This window comes from Cetorhinus maximus, chromosome 20 (genome assembly GCF_964194155.1).
Source record: "Cetorhinus maximus chromosome 20, sCetMax3.hap1.1, whole genome shotgun sequence".
Classification (NCBI taxonomy): domain Eukaryota; kingdom Metazoa; phylum Chordata; class Chondrichthyes; order Lamniformes; family Cetorhinidae; genus Cetorhinus; species Cetorhinus maximus.
Window position 1 is genome coordinate 53468246 of NC_135898.1, and position 17483 is coordinate 53485728.

Sequence of the window (17483 nt, forward strand, 5' to 3'; positions counted from 1 at the left end):
GTAATGAGTGGTCTTTAAACTTTGCCATCTGGCTTCTCTTAATGCTTTGTGAACAAAGCCATGGTCAGTGCAAAGCTACAACATGAGAGTTTTGGTTATTATTTTTTCTTATTCTCTCAGCATGTTCAAACATACAGGGGATGTTTTGCAGTTTTTGCCCACATTCCATTTTGAGTATCACAATTGTACCTTTTTCATTATCAGCACTTTCATCATTGACTGCCAAGCAAAGCAAGATCCAAGCAAAGCAAGATCATCTTAAGGTGACCTAAGAAAGGGTGTACCATTGAGAATTTTTGGCTTGCAAATCTGGAAGTTATATTCAAGAAATATTAGAAAGTAACATTAAGGAACTTTATCTTGTTGTTGACATTGGCTCTACTTTAATTTTGCAATAAAGATAGTTTTGAAAGCCTCAGATGTGTGATTGTAGTCTGAGTTGGTACATTGGGTGGTGTAGTTGGTTAAGATGTAGCCCTTTCACATTTGAGACATTGGTTTCAATGCAACCAAATTGACCTAGAGACCCTCCTTCCTCTGATAGCTCTGAGGATCTTAGCAACATACGAGCTTACATAATTGACAGGCAGGAGAAGTTCAGCTAATCCATCAAGCCTGGCCCCTTAATTGGCCGCCACCAGTAAAATACTGCCCGAGGATCCCACGGGCCAGCTCTCGCTTTTGGTCCTGGTGGTGGGCCTTCTTTGCTCGAAAATTCAGAGTCGGTGTTTCTGATTGGTGACCCTTCATCAGGTGTGGTTCTGCATTGTACATGGTGAGCAGTATATGCTGAACATTATGGCATTATACAGTGAAAATGTTTAGATTCCTATAAAAAGGTTGTTGAGAAATCTCTCAAACATGAAACATTAGCTGTGTTTCTCTCTCACCAGATGTTGAAAGCTGTTGAGTATTTGCAGCATTTTCTATTTGTATTTTAGATTTCCAGCATCCACAGTACTTAGTTCTTACATTGGTTAACAACTAACCTCACTGCACCAGTGTAAGCTCTGTTTTTCCGTGAACTATGCATTGGGAGATATGCTAGTGTATAAGTAAAGATTGTGGGTACAAAATTGGGCTCAGGAGTGCCTGTTGTTTGGGTGCTACAGGTGTAACTCAGGGACGAAAATGGCGTCCGCTGGGAGTGCACACACTTCTGTCGTGAATTGTTTTAGTTGCTATACTGTTGAAGGCAGAGCAGACAGATCATGGCATCAATTAGCTGACAACACTAACAGCTGAACATGCATTAATTTGCTGGAAAGACTCCTCGCCAGTACTATTTAAAGAGATTAACAAATTCTCACAGATTATTTACTGGTTGATTCTCTTCTGGATGTTGCTACAATTCTACAAATGTTTGGTGCGTTATATAGTTGTTTCAAGTTGTAAAAGTCTACAGGGAGTGATGTGGCAGGTGCTGAAGGACTTCTTATTGACTTCAAGGCTTCTGCACAAATCAGTTGCTCCCAGACATGGGGGCAGTTGTAGGTCTTCCCCTTGGAATACAGCATGACTGGGAGCATGAGCAGAGGCCATGAAAAGCAGGACAAGTTATTGGAAGAAGGGGAGGTGGAGGAGGAGGAGGGAGAAGGGCACTTAGCAGGAGGTCATATCCACCCAGTGTGTTCAGGCAGCAACTCTCCAACTTGAACCTTAATGAAGAACAATGTGCGAGACATTTGTGCTTCAGGAAGGATGTCCTCACTGAAGTCTGACACCTGCATTCACAACTGCAACCTTACAGCAGGCAACGGACCGCTGGGCAAGTGCCCATTATGATGACATTTTATGCGTTTGGCTCCTGCTAGGCTGGATCAGGATATATTAGCAATAGCCCTCAGTTTGCCATCCAGTAAGGAAAGTCACTGAGGATGTCAATTCAAAGAGTGCCAAGCACATTTCATCTCCCTTGCCAGAGACAAGTAGGTGAAACAAGCACAAGAATTCCCTATGACTACAGGCTTCCCCGTAGTGCAGAATACCATTGACTGCACGCACATTAGTTTGTTTACTAAGTACCAGAACTGAAAGGGATTCTACTCCCTCAATGTCTAGCTGCTATCTGACCATCGGAGAGAATCACGCAGACCAGTACCCTGTATCCTGGCAGCAATCATGGTGCCTTCATTCTGCGGTAATCTGTTGTGCCAGTTGCATTTGAGCTACCATGTCAAACCAAAGGGTGGGTACTGGGTAACTAGGGCTAACCACTGACCACACAGCTCCAGTTTTCAACCCATGCACATATGCACAGAATGCATTCAGTGAGAGCCATGCCATCACAAGAAGTGCGATACAGCAGACCATTGGCATGCTGTAACAATAATTCTGGACTTTTCTGGAGGAAGCCTGCAGCATTCCTCAGAGCAGATGTCAGGATTTGTGCTGGTCTGCGCACGCTGCACAACCTCAACATCATAAAGGACCACCCCTTGCCACCTGCTATATGATAAGCAGCTGAGGCGAGGAGTGAGGCACCAACTGCAACAGCCTCTTTCCATTCAGACAGCCCATGGAGAACTAATTCAAGTGTGTTACCAGTAACTACAACTCCAATTCCTCATTCACCAACAGTCCCACACTCCTTATCTTCCCCTGGTTACTGATGAATAGATCACCCTCATGGCCAAAATGTAAAAACAAAAGCCACCACAGAATAAGTATTGGAAACCACATCATGCCATATTCCATACACTATAAAACTAATCATTTTCGTACTTGGCTTCCATGTGCCCTTTTTAAAAGTTCATTCATGGGATGTGGCCATTGCTGCCAAGGTTGGCATTTATTCCCATTCCCAATTGCCTTTGAGGGCAGTTAAGAGTCAACCACATTGCTGTGGGTCTGGAGTTACATATAGGCCAGATCAGGTAAGGATGGCAGATTTCCTTCCCTAAAGGACATTAGTGAACTAGATGTGTTCTTATAACAATTGATGATAGTTTCATGATTACCACTGCTGAGACTAACTTTCAATTCCAGATTTTTTCAATTAAGTGAATTTAAATTCCACCAGCTGCCATGGTGGCACAAGGGGTCCCCAGAGCATTAGTCTGGACCTCTGGATTACTTGTCTGGTGACATTACTACAATACCACCATCTCCTCCTTTGCCTGTCTTACTGCTCCACCATGATGTTACCGCAGTGGCTGCAGCTCGGCTGATGGAGGCCTGCTAATTCCTAGTGAAGGAGATTGTAGATTGCCTTGTAAGATGACCTTGAGCAGAGCTGACCTGTGAAGACCCAGCTCCATACTGCATTGTTTTGGCAGCAGTCTGGGCTGGCGGGCTGCCAGGCAATAGTAAGGACATTTGGGGAGTGGCAGGGGTGGTAGGATGAATGCTATCAACCTGGGAGAGAGGAGCAGATTCATGCTCCATAGATTGACTGACACTCGTCCATTGTAGTGCCTCTGTGTTCTTAGTAATCTGTTGGAGGACAGATAGCTGGAATGTTGTGAGGGCCTGCAAATCGATTTGAACACTGGTATGCACATCCATACTGGCAGCAATCTGATCTTGCGTGACTTCAATCTGAGCTTCCAGTTCAGCACTCAGGCTTTTGGTGGAAGCTACTTGTACTGCAAAGGGAGTTGAGACATGGGCCATCAAGGCTGCATCACAAGTGTCCTCTTGGAACGTACATCCTGACTCCCCAAAGCTTGTCCACTATCTACAAGGCACCAGTCAGGAGTGTGACTGTCCACTTGCCTGGATGAGTGCAGCTCCAACAACGCTCAAGAAGCTCAACACTGTCCAGGAAAAAGCAACTCATTTTCTAACAGCACTCTGGGTGTACATGCATCAGATGGCCAGCAGAGATTTAAGAAGATGGCTTACCACCACCTTCTCAGCGGCAGTTAGGAATGGGCATCAGCCAGCAACGCCCAGATCCCTTGAAAGAATATTAGTGAGGTAGTTGCTATAGGATGTGGTATTTGAATTGTCATGAAGAGATATTAATGTATATAATGTTATTGGAAATTATTTTTTTTAAATAGAGGTTTAGTCTGTGTGTGTGTTAGTTGGATTAAAGTCAGCTAGGCTGGGTGTTTTGATGTATAGTAGTTTGAGATGTAAACAGTAAGGTAGAGGGTACATTTGCATTTTGTTAAATAGAGCATTCAAGAGTGCGAGTGAAATCTTGCACCTAGCTAGGAGACACCAAGCAATGTTTATATTACTAGTAAAATTGCTATTATAAAAGGGATTCAAAGGGCCTGATGATACAATGAGAATTTACATTCAAAGGGGAATGCTGGGTATAACAGAAAGGAGTTTGTGTTTGCAGGGCAGAGGCATGTAAGACCTAAGCCTACCACTGTGTCTGCGAAGGAACAAATTAAAAGGAACCTCATTTTGAACTCGTAAGGTGAAAAGCGCTTTGCCTGGTGTTTAAGTCTATTGGTTATTGTTGCTTTGGTGGAGATTAATTTGGGAATTTGTTAAAAAGTTTTGATAGTAGTAATTTGTAGTCATGTGTATGTTTTTAGTTTATTGTAAATTAATAAATGTCTCATTTAGTTTGATATAAAAACTGCTCAAGAACTGGTGGTCCTATTCCTGAATTTAGAGCTGCAACTCAAAACATACCAATTGAAAATATAGGTTATGACAGTTGTTTAAAGTTTCCCTCTGGGACTTTAAATAACTCAGCCTTTATAAATTGCTGTGTCATAACAGAATTCACTGACCTTGACCATTCTTGAGGTCACTGAACCTCTAGCTTTAAGAAGTGCTAGGAAGTTAGGATTTTGGGCCTGCTCTTGATGCTTGCAGCCAATGAAAAGCAGCTTAGCATTGGTTACATGCCGAAATCATGCTAATTAGCAGACAGCACAAAGATGGTATGCTGCCTGCATTTCAAACAATGGGCACAGATTAATTGCACAGCGTTATCTCCACACCATTTTTCAGGCTATCCAACTTAGCCCTCTCTGTGTCCCTCACACTTCAGACTCTGCATTTCAAAGTGTTAGAAGCATAAAAATAAGAAGGCAGGTATTTTATGCTCATCACCTTGCAGGAACTATAAACTTACAAACACCTGTCAAACAGGAAATGTTTCCTCATTGAAAGGAATTCATTTCTAATTGACCTCACGATGTGCTACTCAGACCACAGTTAGGCTGTGTGGCTAAAAGGGATAAATCAGGTTAAACACGGCTGTACCTTAACAGCTTAATAACACATTGTGCATGACATGTATAATGCATCTGTTCTCATAAAACAGTTGATTTACTGTCAATGTGTATTTCATTGCTAATTAATTAGGCAACACAATATTACGTGGAACTACATCGATTGTACAACACAGAAAAAGGCCATTCTGCCCAACTAGTACCTGCTCCATATGACATTCATCCCATCCATCTTCACCTAATCCTATCAGCATAACTTTCTATTCCTTTCCTTTTCTTGTGTTTGTCTAGCTTCCCCTTAAATGTAACTATGCTATTCCCTCAACTATTCCTTACTATAGCACTTTACACACTTTAACCACTTTACAGCTATAGATGTTTCTTCTGAATTACCCATTGAATTTATTCATAACTATTTTATATTTATGGTTCCTAGTTTTTATTTTCCCCACAGTGGAAACATCTGTACATCTACCTTATCAATTCCTTTCATTCAGCCTTATCTTTTCTAGAGAATATTGTACGTTCAATCTTGCCTGTTATATATAACGTTTTCCTAAGATGTATAATCTATTGAAAAGTAATCTCTTCAGTATTTTAAAATTGGTTAATGTAGGCTATATTATAAGCTTGTGCAAGAAGTAAAAGGGCCAGACATGTTTGTACTTTGGAATCTATTGGATTTCTGGTATTACTGTCAACGATTTGTTTGATTTGGGAAGATCTCTCAAGCCTGAGATGCTGTTTGGCTGACATTAGCACAATGTTACATCATAGAAGAAACAATGTTGCCATGGTTACCCAATACAAAAATAATAGTTTCTTACCCCAGCTGCATGTCTGTGATACAGTTGTCATTTCAAAATTCTTCTTGTCCTTAAATGCTTCCAAGGATTCTTTTAAAATGATCTGAACATGTCAGAAATTTAAACTGAGCGTGTCATCTGAAATGCTGTTTTGTGGAACAGACCATTGTTAAACGTGCTGTTCTGTCTTGCCTTTCTTTCAGATTAATGGGCCAGATGTTGCTAGAACAGGGCATCTAATGGCATCTGTCCTTTGCAGTCTTCAGCTCAGTTTTTTTACCCACTAAGTTACTAAAAGTGCGCGCTAAAAATAATGCAGTAAGGGAAACGGAGCACCTAGGATTTGAGTGGGGGCAACTAATGGGCTATCTCCTTAACCAATGAGATTTAAGCACTTGGAAATAAAGATTGGAAGGACTGAGAAAGGAAATGAATTAATGCCAAACCAAGTACAGAAGGAGAAACAAAGAATGAGAAGAAAGATTGGATTAAGAGAGAGAGAAAAAGAGTCAGAAAGGGAGAATAATTTAAAGTTTGACACCTATTAGAATTTCCCCGTAAAAATTAAAGCCTGATGGAATGGGTCTTTAAACTAGTCAGAGTTAACTTTTAAATAGAGGGGTTGATTGACAATCATTAACATGTATCACAGCTTTAGATACGTGGTTATATTTGTAATGACAAAACTTAACTTTCTGTCACAGGTTGAATGTACAAATGCACTAATTAATGCAGAAAGTTCCTAAAACAAACCAGAGGCTAAGGCTGTTGCTTTTGTGAAACTAATGACAATTCGGACAGCAATGTTTCGATACTCACGTTTTAATTTTCCTTGTTTGAGGTTCGTGTACCATTTTCTTCTTCTTCAGTTCTTTACCTGAAGGCAGGTCCGACCCAAAGCACCATGATCCCCCACTACAGCTAGGGCAAAAACACAGTTCCCAAATCTGCCCATCTGTTACGGGAATTAAACCCTGTATTGTTGGCATGAATCTGATTCACACCAACTGCCACCCCTGCCACAGCTGAGGAGTCCGAGTTGTTGAGTTGCACTTTTACATGTATGTCGTAGCCTGGACAGTGATGGTAGAGGCTCCAATTTTCTTTCCATCACGTGGCTGACAGGAATATCTCCTGCTCTTACCGCCTGGCATTAGTGTATGTTGGAAGGATTTACAAGTTGACACTTAACCCTGTTTGGCCACATTCTGAACATACCTTCTGTGGCCATCAATCCCTTAGGTGGGACTTGAACCCAGAGCTTCTGGCTCAGAGGCAGGTAAGCTACCCGCTGCGCCACTAGATCTCCTATGTACCATTTACCCATATGTAATGATGAGAGCTTTTATATTGACAGTAAATTCTGGTCCTTGTTTCCCTATCGGTACAGTCGAACTCTATTGATACTACACTGCATGGAGGGGATGTTACGTTCTATCAGAAACAATACTTTCTCATTCCTATTTTTGTTCCCAAGGTGAGACCTTCATGAATATTGCATCAGTAGATCAGTTTGTCACTGTCACAGCTATGCTGTGATATGCAGGTGGATTATTTAAACGAACAAGATACGTTCAGCTTTTCCTCTTCATCTTCGAAATTAGTAGCAATCCCTTTTTGAAAGTGGATTAAATGAAATTCCATTCTCATCCTGAAAATTCTATTTGATTTAAGCAATTTCTTGGAAATTAACTTTTGGAAAGACCTCTTCTAGAGACCCCATAAAGAGTTGCTATTTATGGATATTTAACAGATATAAGCTTGAATGTGAATGAGCATGGAAGTGCCTTAACTTGGCATGGAGGGGCCATGGGGATGGAAGGGCGGCATGAAGTGACATGAATTGGCATGGTTGGGGCATGGGCTGTGTGTTAGAGATAAGGGCCTGTGAGGGCTAGAGGGTTGTTCTTTGTTTTGCAGTCATTATTTACAACAGGGATGAAGCCCCAGAGCACTGAGGTGGGCCTTTTAAACAGACTGCCTTGGCACTTGGCACTCGACATTCCCTGTGGATGCTCCAAACTCTTTCCAGGGACGGCGAGCCTGATTCGTTAGCGCCCACCTCCCAGATCAAAAATCCCACCTTTGCTGGCACTTTCTCCCGAGGCAGGCGGGCCGAACTGGGAAATTTCCCTACTCCCACTACCCGTGTCTAGGTTGAAAATCTAGCCTGAAATGTTCCATTGCTGTATCCAGGCTTCCTTTTCCTCTTCCAGAGGCTGTATTTATAAAAGCTCAGAATCAACGTCCTGGGGGTTACCATTGACCAGAAGCTGAACTGGACTAGCCACATAAATACTCTGGCTACAAGAGCAGGCCAGAGGCTAGGAATCCTGTGGCGAGTAACTCACCCCCAGACCCCGCAAAGCCTGTCCACCATCTACAAGGCACAGCTCAGAAGTGTGTTGGAATACTCTCCAATTGCCTGGATGAGTGCAACTCCAATAACACTCCAGAAGCTTGACGCTATCCAGGACAAAGCACCCCACTTGAATGGCACCCCTTCCACAAACATTCACTGCTCCACCATTGACACACAGTGACAGTAGTGTGTATCAGCTACAAGATGCACTGCAGAAACTCACAAAGGCTCCTTAGACAGCACCTTCCAAACCCACGACCCCTACCATCTAGAAGGACAAAGGCAGCAGATAGATGGGAACACCACCACCTGGAAGTTCCCCTCCAAGCCAAGCACCATCCTGACTTGGAAATATATCACCGTCCCTTCACTGTCGTTGGGTCAAAATCATGGAACTTCCTCCCTAACAGCACTTTGGGTGTACTTACACTACAGGGACTGCAGCAGTTCAAGAAGGCAGCTCATCAGCACCTTCTCAAGGGCAATTTGGTTGAGCAATAAATGCTGGCCCAGCCAACGACGCCCACATCCTGTAAATTAATTAAAAGTGCAAAAGTAATGTGAAGTAGACATTATGTGAACTCAGTCCATTTTATAGCTGCTCATGGTGATCAGCAGTGTCTGGTAGCATACAAAAATGGAAAAGTAAAACAGCTTTTATAAATGTATTAGCACATTGGTTACTCTTTCAATATTTATTTTCAGTTGACAATAGTGTCAACTTAAAAACTAAATAGCAGCTGCTTGGAGTCTACATTTCAGGGACATGACAGAGCTATGATTCTGGGGAATATAATTATTTCCACAACTGGATTAAAGCCACCAGCATATTAAGGGCAACACCTGCAATGTGCAGTGTCAATAGAGCTCTGTCAGTGTCGGAAAATGTGAACAAACAAGCTTTAAGTCTCCCTTGTCTTCAATCATGTGACTAGATAGTCCTGGAGTAGTTTATCCAGATTATCAATGGGAGAGCAGCAGTGTTCACTCTCAGCAAAGGCAAGTGGGGCAAAGGTGGGAAATCTGAGCTTGAATCAGTTAAATGTTAACTGTTGGGCAGCAAGGATGCATTGGTAACTGAGTTTTATTAGGTGCGTGTATTTAATAGGCGTGCAAGGTGAAACAAAAGCCTGTCGAGGGCAGTCTGTATCTACCAGAAGCAGCAATGTGTTTTACAAGGTACTCAGTCAACTTCTTCTAATGCATCTGTCTAGACTGAGTCGTCAAGGGTAACGTGGGATCCTATCACTTGGTGGACAGGACCTTGGATGTTTTATTTTGTATCTGTGTTATGATATGGCTGATTGAAGGTTTCAAATGCTTCCTTTCAGTGTACTTCTATTTCCTTATCTAAGTGCAGTGAAGAGATTAAATGAATATTTTTGTGCACACTGAATGGAAATTCTGTTTTGGTGCTGATTGCTGTGGATCAAAGTGGCCTGCTCCAAATGCAGTGAGGGAAAAAAGCTGCGGGAAGCTTTCTCACAGCTGAAAGCATGATACATTGTAGAGAGTGAGAACAAGCACAGCCACGCCTGCTGCCAACAAACTTTGCTTTAATGAGAGCAAACGCCTTTCCTGACTTAACCCTGTTATTATATTTTCTAAGTTTAAAGCCACAAGTGATGCAATCAGCTGAACTGTTTCCAGAGCAACAGCCTAAGAGCTGGTTCAGGCATTTTACATTAAAAAAAAGTATTATAAAGGATTTATCAGTGAGGACATTTAATAGCATGTTTGGGGCTGTTTAATAATGATGGTATCGTTGCTGCAGCAAAGGCCCATCATTACAAACCCCTTTCATAATGAACATTGCCTGATTTTAGTGGGAGTTTTCTCACAGCCAGAAGGTAAAATTTCAGATAAAGAGGATGGCTTTGCTGGTTCTCACTGGATTGTAGTGCAATATGATAGTTTATTAATGACAGACCACAACTGAGATTTGCTGTTCTGAAATTTTGTAGTATGTTTGATTTTTAGCACCTGACACTACAAGTCCACTGCCTGATGGGTAACTGAGCTTTCTTCACACAAGTGCCGAGATTAGGGAGAGGAGTAGTACAAAACTGGTTTACAAGTAGTAGTGGCCAAAATGGTAGTAGTGAAAGGGTGATAAATTAATGATTTAAAGAAAAAAAGCTGGGAGGAGGCTCCAGTGAAGCATAAACACTGTTATGGACTGCTTAGGCTGAATGGCTGGTTTCTGTGAAGTATATCCTATGTAATACTATGCAATTAAGAAATCTATTGATTTACTGTCTTGAATACACTCCTCATCTGAGCATCTACAGTCCTCTAGGTTAGAGAATTCCAAAGGTTCACAACCCTTTAGGTGAAGAAATTTCTCCTCATCTCCATCCTAAATAGTCAACCCATTATTTTGAGGCTGTGACCTCTAGTTCCAGACTCCCAAGCCAAGGGAAACATCCTCCCAGCATCCACCAAGTCAAGCTCCTTAAGAATTTTATACATCTCAATGAGATTACCTCTTAATCTACTAAACACGAGGGAATATAAACCTAATCTACTCAATCTCTCCTCATAGGACAATCCCCTCATCCCAGGAATCAGTCTAGTGAACTTTCCCTCTAAAGGAGACCAAAATGATACATAGTATTTCAGATATAGTCTTATCAAAGCCCTTTTTGATTGAAGTAAGACATTATTCCCCTTGTACTTCAATCCCTTTGTACTAAAGGCGCACATACCATTTGCTTTTCTAATTGCTTGCTGTACCTGTGTGTTAACTTTCTGTGGTTTCTGTACAAGGACACTAAGGTCTCTCAGAATATCAACATTCCCCAATCTCTCACCATTTAAAAAAATATTCCTCTTTTCTATTTTTCCTAACAATGTGATAGCTGCACACTTATATTCCGTCTGTCACATTCTTGTCCACTCTTAACCTGTCTAAATCCTTTTGCAGCCTCTTTGCATCCTTCTCATAGTTTACTTTCCCACCTAACTTTGTATTGTCAACAAACTTGATTACACTCCATTCCATCCTCTCACTTATAAGTCATCGGTATAGATTGTAAATAGCTGAGGCCTAAGCATTGATTCTTGCGGTACTGCACAGGTTATATCCTGATAACCCAAAAATAACCTGCTTATTTTTACTCTCTCTGTTTTGGGTCTGTTAACCAATCCATAATCCATGCTAATAAATTCCTCCCCCCGCCCCTCCCAATACCATGAGCCTTCGTTTTGTGTAATTATCTCTTGTGTGGTGCCTTATTGAATGCTTTTTGAAAATCTAAATGCACTACATTCATTGGTTTCCCTTGATATACCCTGCTAGTTACACTCTCAAAAAAACTCTAAAAGATTTATCAAACACAATTTCCTTTTCATATATCCATGTTGACTCTGTGCAATCACATTATGATTTTCTAAGTGTCCTCTTACTACCTTGCGTCAGCGATTCAGGACAGTAGATTCTGTATGCTCAAACTACGTTATATCTTAATATACATTGGGTATACTATTACTTGTAGAAAAAAGAATATACATGCATTCCTATAGCACTTCCCAAACCTTATGACATTCCATAGTACTTCATAAGTACTACTGAAATGTCATCATTGTTGTAAAGTAGGAAAACAGAGAAATCAGTGTTTCTAAGTATATTATACAGTAACCTGAGATTGAGAGGGCATTGATGGACCCGTTGAGGCTTGCTATCATGGTTTTTACACGTTGCACCTCTCAGTATCTTGTAACATACTCCTGTGTAAAGTCATATGTAGCTTGCAGTCAGGTGTCTATTCTATCTGTTCTGCATGTTCTTACAACAACATGCCTTTACTGTAGAAAAATGCCTCATCTGCTCTACAGAGGGATGATGAAAATGGACACTGTGCCAAAGAAGGTGATCAAAGGGTCGGGTGATCAAAAGCTCAGCTGATGATTTGGATTTTAAGGAAGGCCTTATAGGAGGAGGAGGGTGAGATGGAAAAATAGCTGGGTTCAGGGAAAGAATTTGAGGGTGTAGACAGCAAAAGGCATCAGTGGGAAGGATGCAAAAGGGCCAGAGTCAGAGGAATAGAGAGTTTTGGGGGTTGTTACAGAGCTGGAAGAGGTTACAGAGATGGTAATGAAGAAGGAGGATGTGAGGGGAAGAGTTGAATGAGCACATTAGAAGATAATTTAGGGATTTACCTTCTAAGATCATAATATCTGATATGTGACATGCCCCATGTTGTTTTTGCATTGCTTCCAGTTAGATCGTCCTATTCACATTTGCAATCTTGTGATAGTGAGAGACGTTGGAAATGCCAATGCAAGTAAATCAACTCGAGTCTATATTATCCCCAAAGCAGCTTCATTAGGCAGGACCAACAGTTGGATGGGGGTAAAGCACTTCTGCACAATATTGTGCTATAAGCCAACTCAGGACTGTAAATACAGCACCTCTATAGTCCAAGAAGTGGCATATATTCATGGGCATAAGGATTGTAAGTAGCAATTCTACCACAATTATTCTGGTAAATTTCTGTTGTTTCTGAAACTCTTCCAATTGCTGTTTCACTGCAGCTCATCACCCCTGCCCACAATTTAATTGTGGGTGGAGTGAGCAGAAAGCAGCTGCTCAATATGACTCCCTCCCCTCCCTGAAGACTTGCTCAGTTTTGCAGACAACAAAATGCTTGTAGCACATGACATGATTGCTTCACTGCCACATCTCTTCATCCAGTTTATCTGTTGGGTGTTTGATTTACTCAGTGCCACATCTCTCTCTTCAGTGTATCTGACAGAGCTTCACTAGGCAAATGGGCCATTTTTTCCTTTTCGGTTGTCCCCTCTCTCTTCACCTGAAGGCACTGTCTTTTCTGTTTCTATGCCTCAACAAAGGGCCCAGTCTTCATATTTGAGGCTGGACAGTGGGCATTAGCAAAGAGCATTATAGCCAAATCCAGTCCTGATCTCACATGGCATGCATACATGAGCAGATGTCAGCAGGCATCATTGGATGGTGATCAGGAGCTAGAAGTCTGGTTTAGCTATTCCTGTCTAGCCCAAGACAATGAGGTCAATTGCAGCAACTCAACTATTGCCCCAGTTGAGATAGGGTAATTCAACACAGATCAAGGGTTGAACCACAGGCCTTGCCTGGTGTATATGACTCTGTACCACCAAGAGCAAAATACTGCTGATGCTGGAAATCTGAAATAAAAATGAAAGATGCTAGAAATTCTCAGTAGGTCTGGCACATCTGTGAGGAGAGAGACAGATTTAATGGGGTGGATTTTCCCCAGCCCTTGGGGACCTGAGGTCAGGACTAAAAGGGGGACCCCTGCACCTGCTGGCAACAAGATGGTTCAGCAGCCTTCCGGGTAGTGGCCTCTCATTGTCCACTTTCGGGATCACTCTTGTATTAAGGATGGTGTGTGGGCTCCCAATCAGAGGGTTGGCTATTCCTAGAGGCTCAGCAGCCCCGCCAGGAGAGGTGGACGCTGCTAAGGCAGGTCAGTGACTGCAATGGTGCCTCAACATGGAGACGCCTTTGGAAGCATGCATTTAAATAAAATCTGAGAGGCGAAGCCGGCAGGTAACTCAGAGCAGAGGGGAAACCCTTTGGGTGGATCGTTTGGAGATGCGGGCGTGGCCTTCCCTGTCCGCAATCCTCTCTTTGGGGCCTGGAGCCTCAGGCTTGGATGGCCTCCTGGATGGCCACAGGGAGGCCACCTTCATTGAGCTGGCGGCCTCTGCACAGTAAAGTTCCAGCAAGGCCGCAAAATTGCCCCTAATTGGGGCCTTAACAGCGTTAATTGGCTGCCCACCTCCGTGGAGCAGGCAACTGATCCTCTTCTCAGCAACCCCAAGGAAAGTTCTCCCATAGCAGGAATGCATCAGAGTGCCTTCCTGTGCTTTTCCCCCTATTTTCCCAGACTCCCGCCTCCAAGCCTGCTATCATAAAGCTAGGAAAATTCAGCCCAACATTTCAGGTCTGTGATCCATCATCAGAACCATATTTGCATCCTGGACTAACAGGACACCTGGATTTGTCAACTTTTTAAATGCTCCTAATAAGCTCTACATTTACCATGTTGCTCCTGAAAATTGTTTTCTTCTAACCAATTTCCTAAATCATCTGGTATCCCCTGTATTGCTCATCACATCAGCCCTAAAGCCTCAAAAAAGGTTTAGTTTGTTACTATGACTGAAACTTGGCTTATGTTTGGAATTTACTCATCACCTAACTATTTCTAAGCCAAATAACCCCATCACGTTGATAATTAATTCATCATAACGTCAGTCAAGTTTACATGAAGCTGAAACCTGGAAGAAGGCCAAGAGATTGTAGTTGCAAGTAACTTGTCTGTTTGAATTGTGCAAATTGGCGAAACAGCTAGGATGTTGCATCACCAGCTCTTTGTGGAAAGTGTTGTCTGCGATGTGATATCAATTACAGAATGGTTTTAAGATCTGAGAGAAACGAACTCATACATCCCTGAATTGCTGTATGAATCAAAGTGAGAGATGGCACAGTTTAACTTTCCTAAGTATGGCTTCTTGTTTTGTTCAATATGATTGGATGCCTTGCCCCATGTTACATTTCTCATACATGATTGTTAATGACCAATCTTTTGCACCTAGGCGGGAGACAAACATTATCATCCAAGTTGTGCACGATGCAGCAAATGCAATCAGATGTTCACAGAAGGAGAAGAAATGTATCTGCAAGGTAAGATGTTGCTCCTTTCAAAATGCTTAAGTGAAGAATATTTTTTCTCATCAAGATAAGGAATAGTAGTGCTGGGAATTTAAATATTTGCCTGCCTGCGTCACCCAGTAACAGAATTGAGCACTTTCAAGTCAGATATATCATTACCAGTTGCAGACTAAGGCTCAGTGTGCGCCACCCCAAGACAGCACCGCAACCTTAGTAGAATACTCCTTTTAGTTCAATGCCACTTTTGTTTTGCTTCATTTACCAGCCATCCCTAAGTGAGAGTGACAATCTATGCAACATTGTTTTATGGCACGAGCTGACTAAGAACATGATTAATACCGCCAATGATATTTCATGGAGGACAGTCGATTTCTGTTCCATTAAACGGGGTGGGTCAGCAAATTAAGTTACTTGGGACAAAACATGCATATAGTTTGCCTATTAACTTGTATCAAATCTTCAAATGGACTAGAACTCCTTTTAGAACAGTATAATTACAACCATCTTCAAAAGGAATTATAAAGTGGAGATGACATGATGGCTTGCTACGCTGTAGCACTGATGTATGGAGAGAGAAAAATTAGATGGTGCTTTGCTTCAGGCTGCACTCATAAAACCAAAATGGTAAACTTTAAGTTGCTATGGCTCCTGGCCTACTGAGAGGGGGAATAGGACTAGGAGCAAATACAGTGGGCTACTTCTTAAAACAAAGTAAAATAAAGTCACATGTTTTATAAACAGGTATTCCATTACTGGAAAGTCAAAAGGAACCTTTATCAGATTAGGAGGCCCAGAAAGACCCAAAAGCCGAAGAGTTCACTGTTTGTGTATTGAAAATATTGACAGCTTGTCTCAGTTAGTAGCACTCTTATATTTGAACTAGAAGATTGTTAGTTCAAACCATATTCCAGGATTTGAGCAAAATATCTAGGCTGACCCCTTAGGGCCAATTTTAGCACTGTTTCACTGGCAGAAACTGGATGGGTAGTCAGATAACATGGCCGTGGATTTTAGCTGCACCAATCCCCTTACCTTCCCATCAGTTCCACTCATATCCTGCACTTCCTGAACAGAAGCCAACAGGATCCTTCTTTAAATATTCATATCAGACTCCACTGATATCATCAGGGTCAAACTGGGCAGGGAAATCACAACTTCCTCGCTAGGCCAACATGTTGGGAAGAGGAGACAGAAGAGGCCCAAAAAGTTGTGGTATTTCTTTTTCTTCCCTTTTTCAGCCAAGTGAAGCAGACAGCTCCTCTAGGCCCTGCAAGGAAACCTTAGGCCTTGTTTGCCCCAGGTCTGCCATCCACCCCACACCACCTCCCCCCCTCCCTACCCACCCCACCACCCTGATCATGAAGCCCTCCAAAATCCCCTCCCAACAACTTACCTGAGTGTAGGGTACTGTGTCTTCGCTTGGAGGACTGGACAATTTGTCAGTCTCCTCAAGCCACACCTGCACAACTGCTCCCCAAGTTAAAATTGGGACTTTTAGAGTCATACTAAGGGAGTGCTAAAGTGTCAGATGTGATGTTAAGTTGAAGCATTGTCCATCTGTTCAGCTGGGTTCATGATTGTGTTGAAATTATTTAAAGAGAAACAGAGGCTGGAACTTTCCAGCCCTGCACGGCGGGTTCTCCTGGGGAGGGGGCTGGTTGGGGGGGTGGGGGGGGTGAGCGGCGAGCCATGGAAATTTCCATTCACATCGGCGGGACCAAAAGATCCCGCCGGCGGGAGGAGTGTTTCTCCTGGCAATATTTGTCCCTTATCTTGCACTATCAAAAATATCTTGACTGGCTATTCATCTCACTGCCGTTACTAGGATCTTACTGCTACACTAATATAAAAGCAAAAAACTGCGGATGCTGGAAATCCAAAACAAAAACAAAAATACCTGGAAAAACTCAGCAGGTCTGGCAGCATCGGCGGAGAGGAACACAGTTAACGTTTCGAGTCCGTATGACTCTTCAACAGAACTAAGTAAAAATAGAAGAGAGGTGAAATATAAGCTGGTTTAAGGGGAGGGTGGGACAAGTAAAGCTGGATAGAGGGCCAGTGATAGGTGAAGATAGCCAAAAGATGTCATAGACAAAAGGACAAAGGGGTGTTGACGGTGGTGATATTAGCTAAGAAATGTACTAATAGGTGACATTAAGGATAGAAAGCAGGATGAGCAAGGCACAGATAGCGCTAGTGGGGGTGGGGTGGGGGGAAGGGATCAAAATAGGCCAAAAGGTAGAGATAAAACAATGGTTGGAAATACATTTAAAAATAATGGAAATAGGTGGGAAAAGAAAAATATATATAAATTTTTGGAAAAAAGGAGGATTGGAAAGGGGGTGGGGATGGAGGAGAGAGTTCATGATCTAAAATTGTTGAACTCAATATTCAGTCCGGAAGGTTGTAAAGTGCCTAGTCGGAAGATAAGGTGCTGTTCCTCCAGTTTGCGTTGAGCTTCACTGGAACATTGCAGCAGGCCAAGGACGGAC

The 17483-nt window shown here is 42.3% G+C and overlaps 1 protein-coding gene across 2 annotated transcripts in view; it reads left to right on the plus strand.

Moving 5' to 3' along the window:
• ablim1b (actin binding LIM protein 1b) overlaps positions 1 to 17483 on the plus strand; it is a 266319-nt gene that overhangs the window by 164791 nt on the left and 84045 nt on the right. For both annotated transcript variants that reach the window (XR_013579734.1, XM_078564687.1), the window contains exon 7: positions 14916 to 15003. Coding sequence is in view for 1 of the 2 variants with exons in the window: in XM_078564687.1 (XP_078420813.1) it covers positions 14916 to 15003 (88 nt within the window). In the remaining variant the exon portion in view is untranslated. The remainder of the gene's footprint in view (positions 1 to 14915; positions 15004 to 17483) is intronic.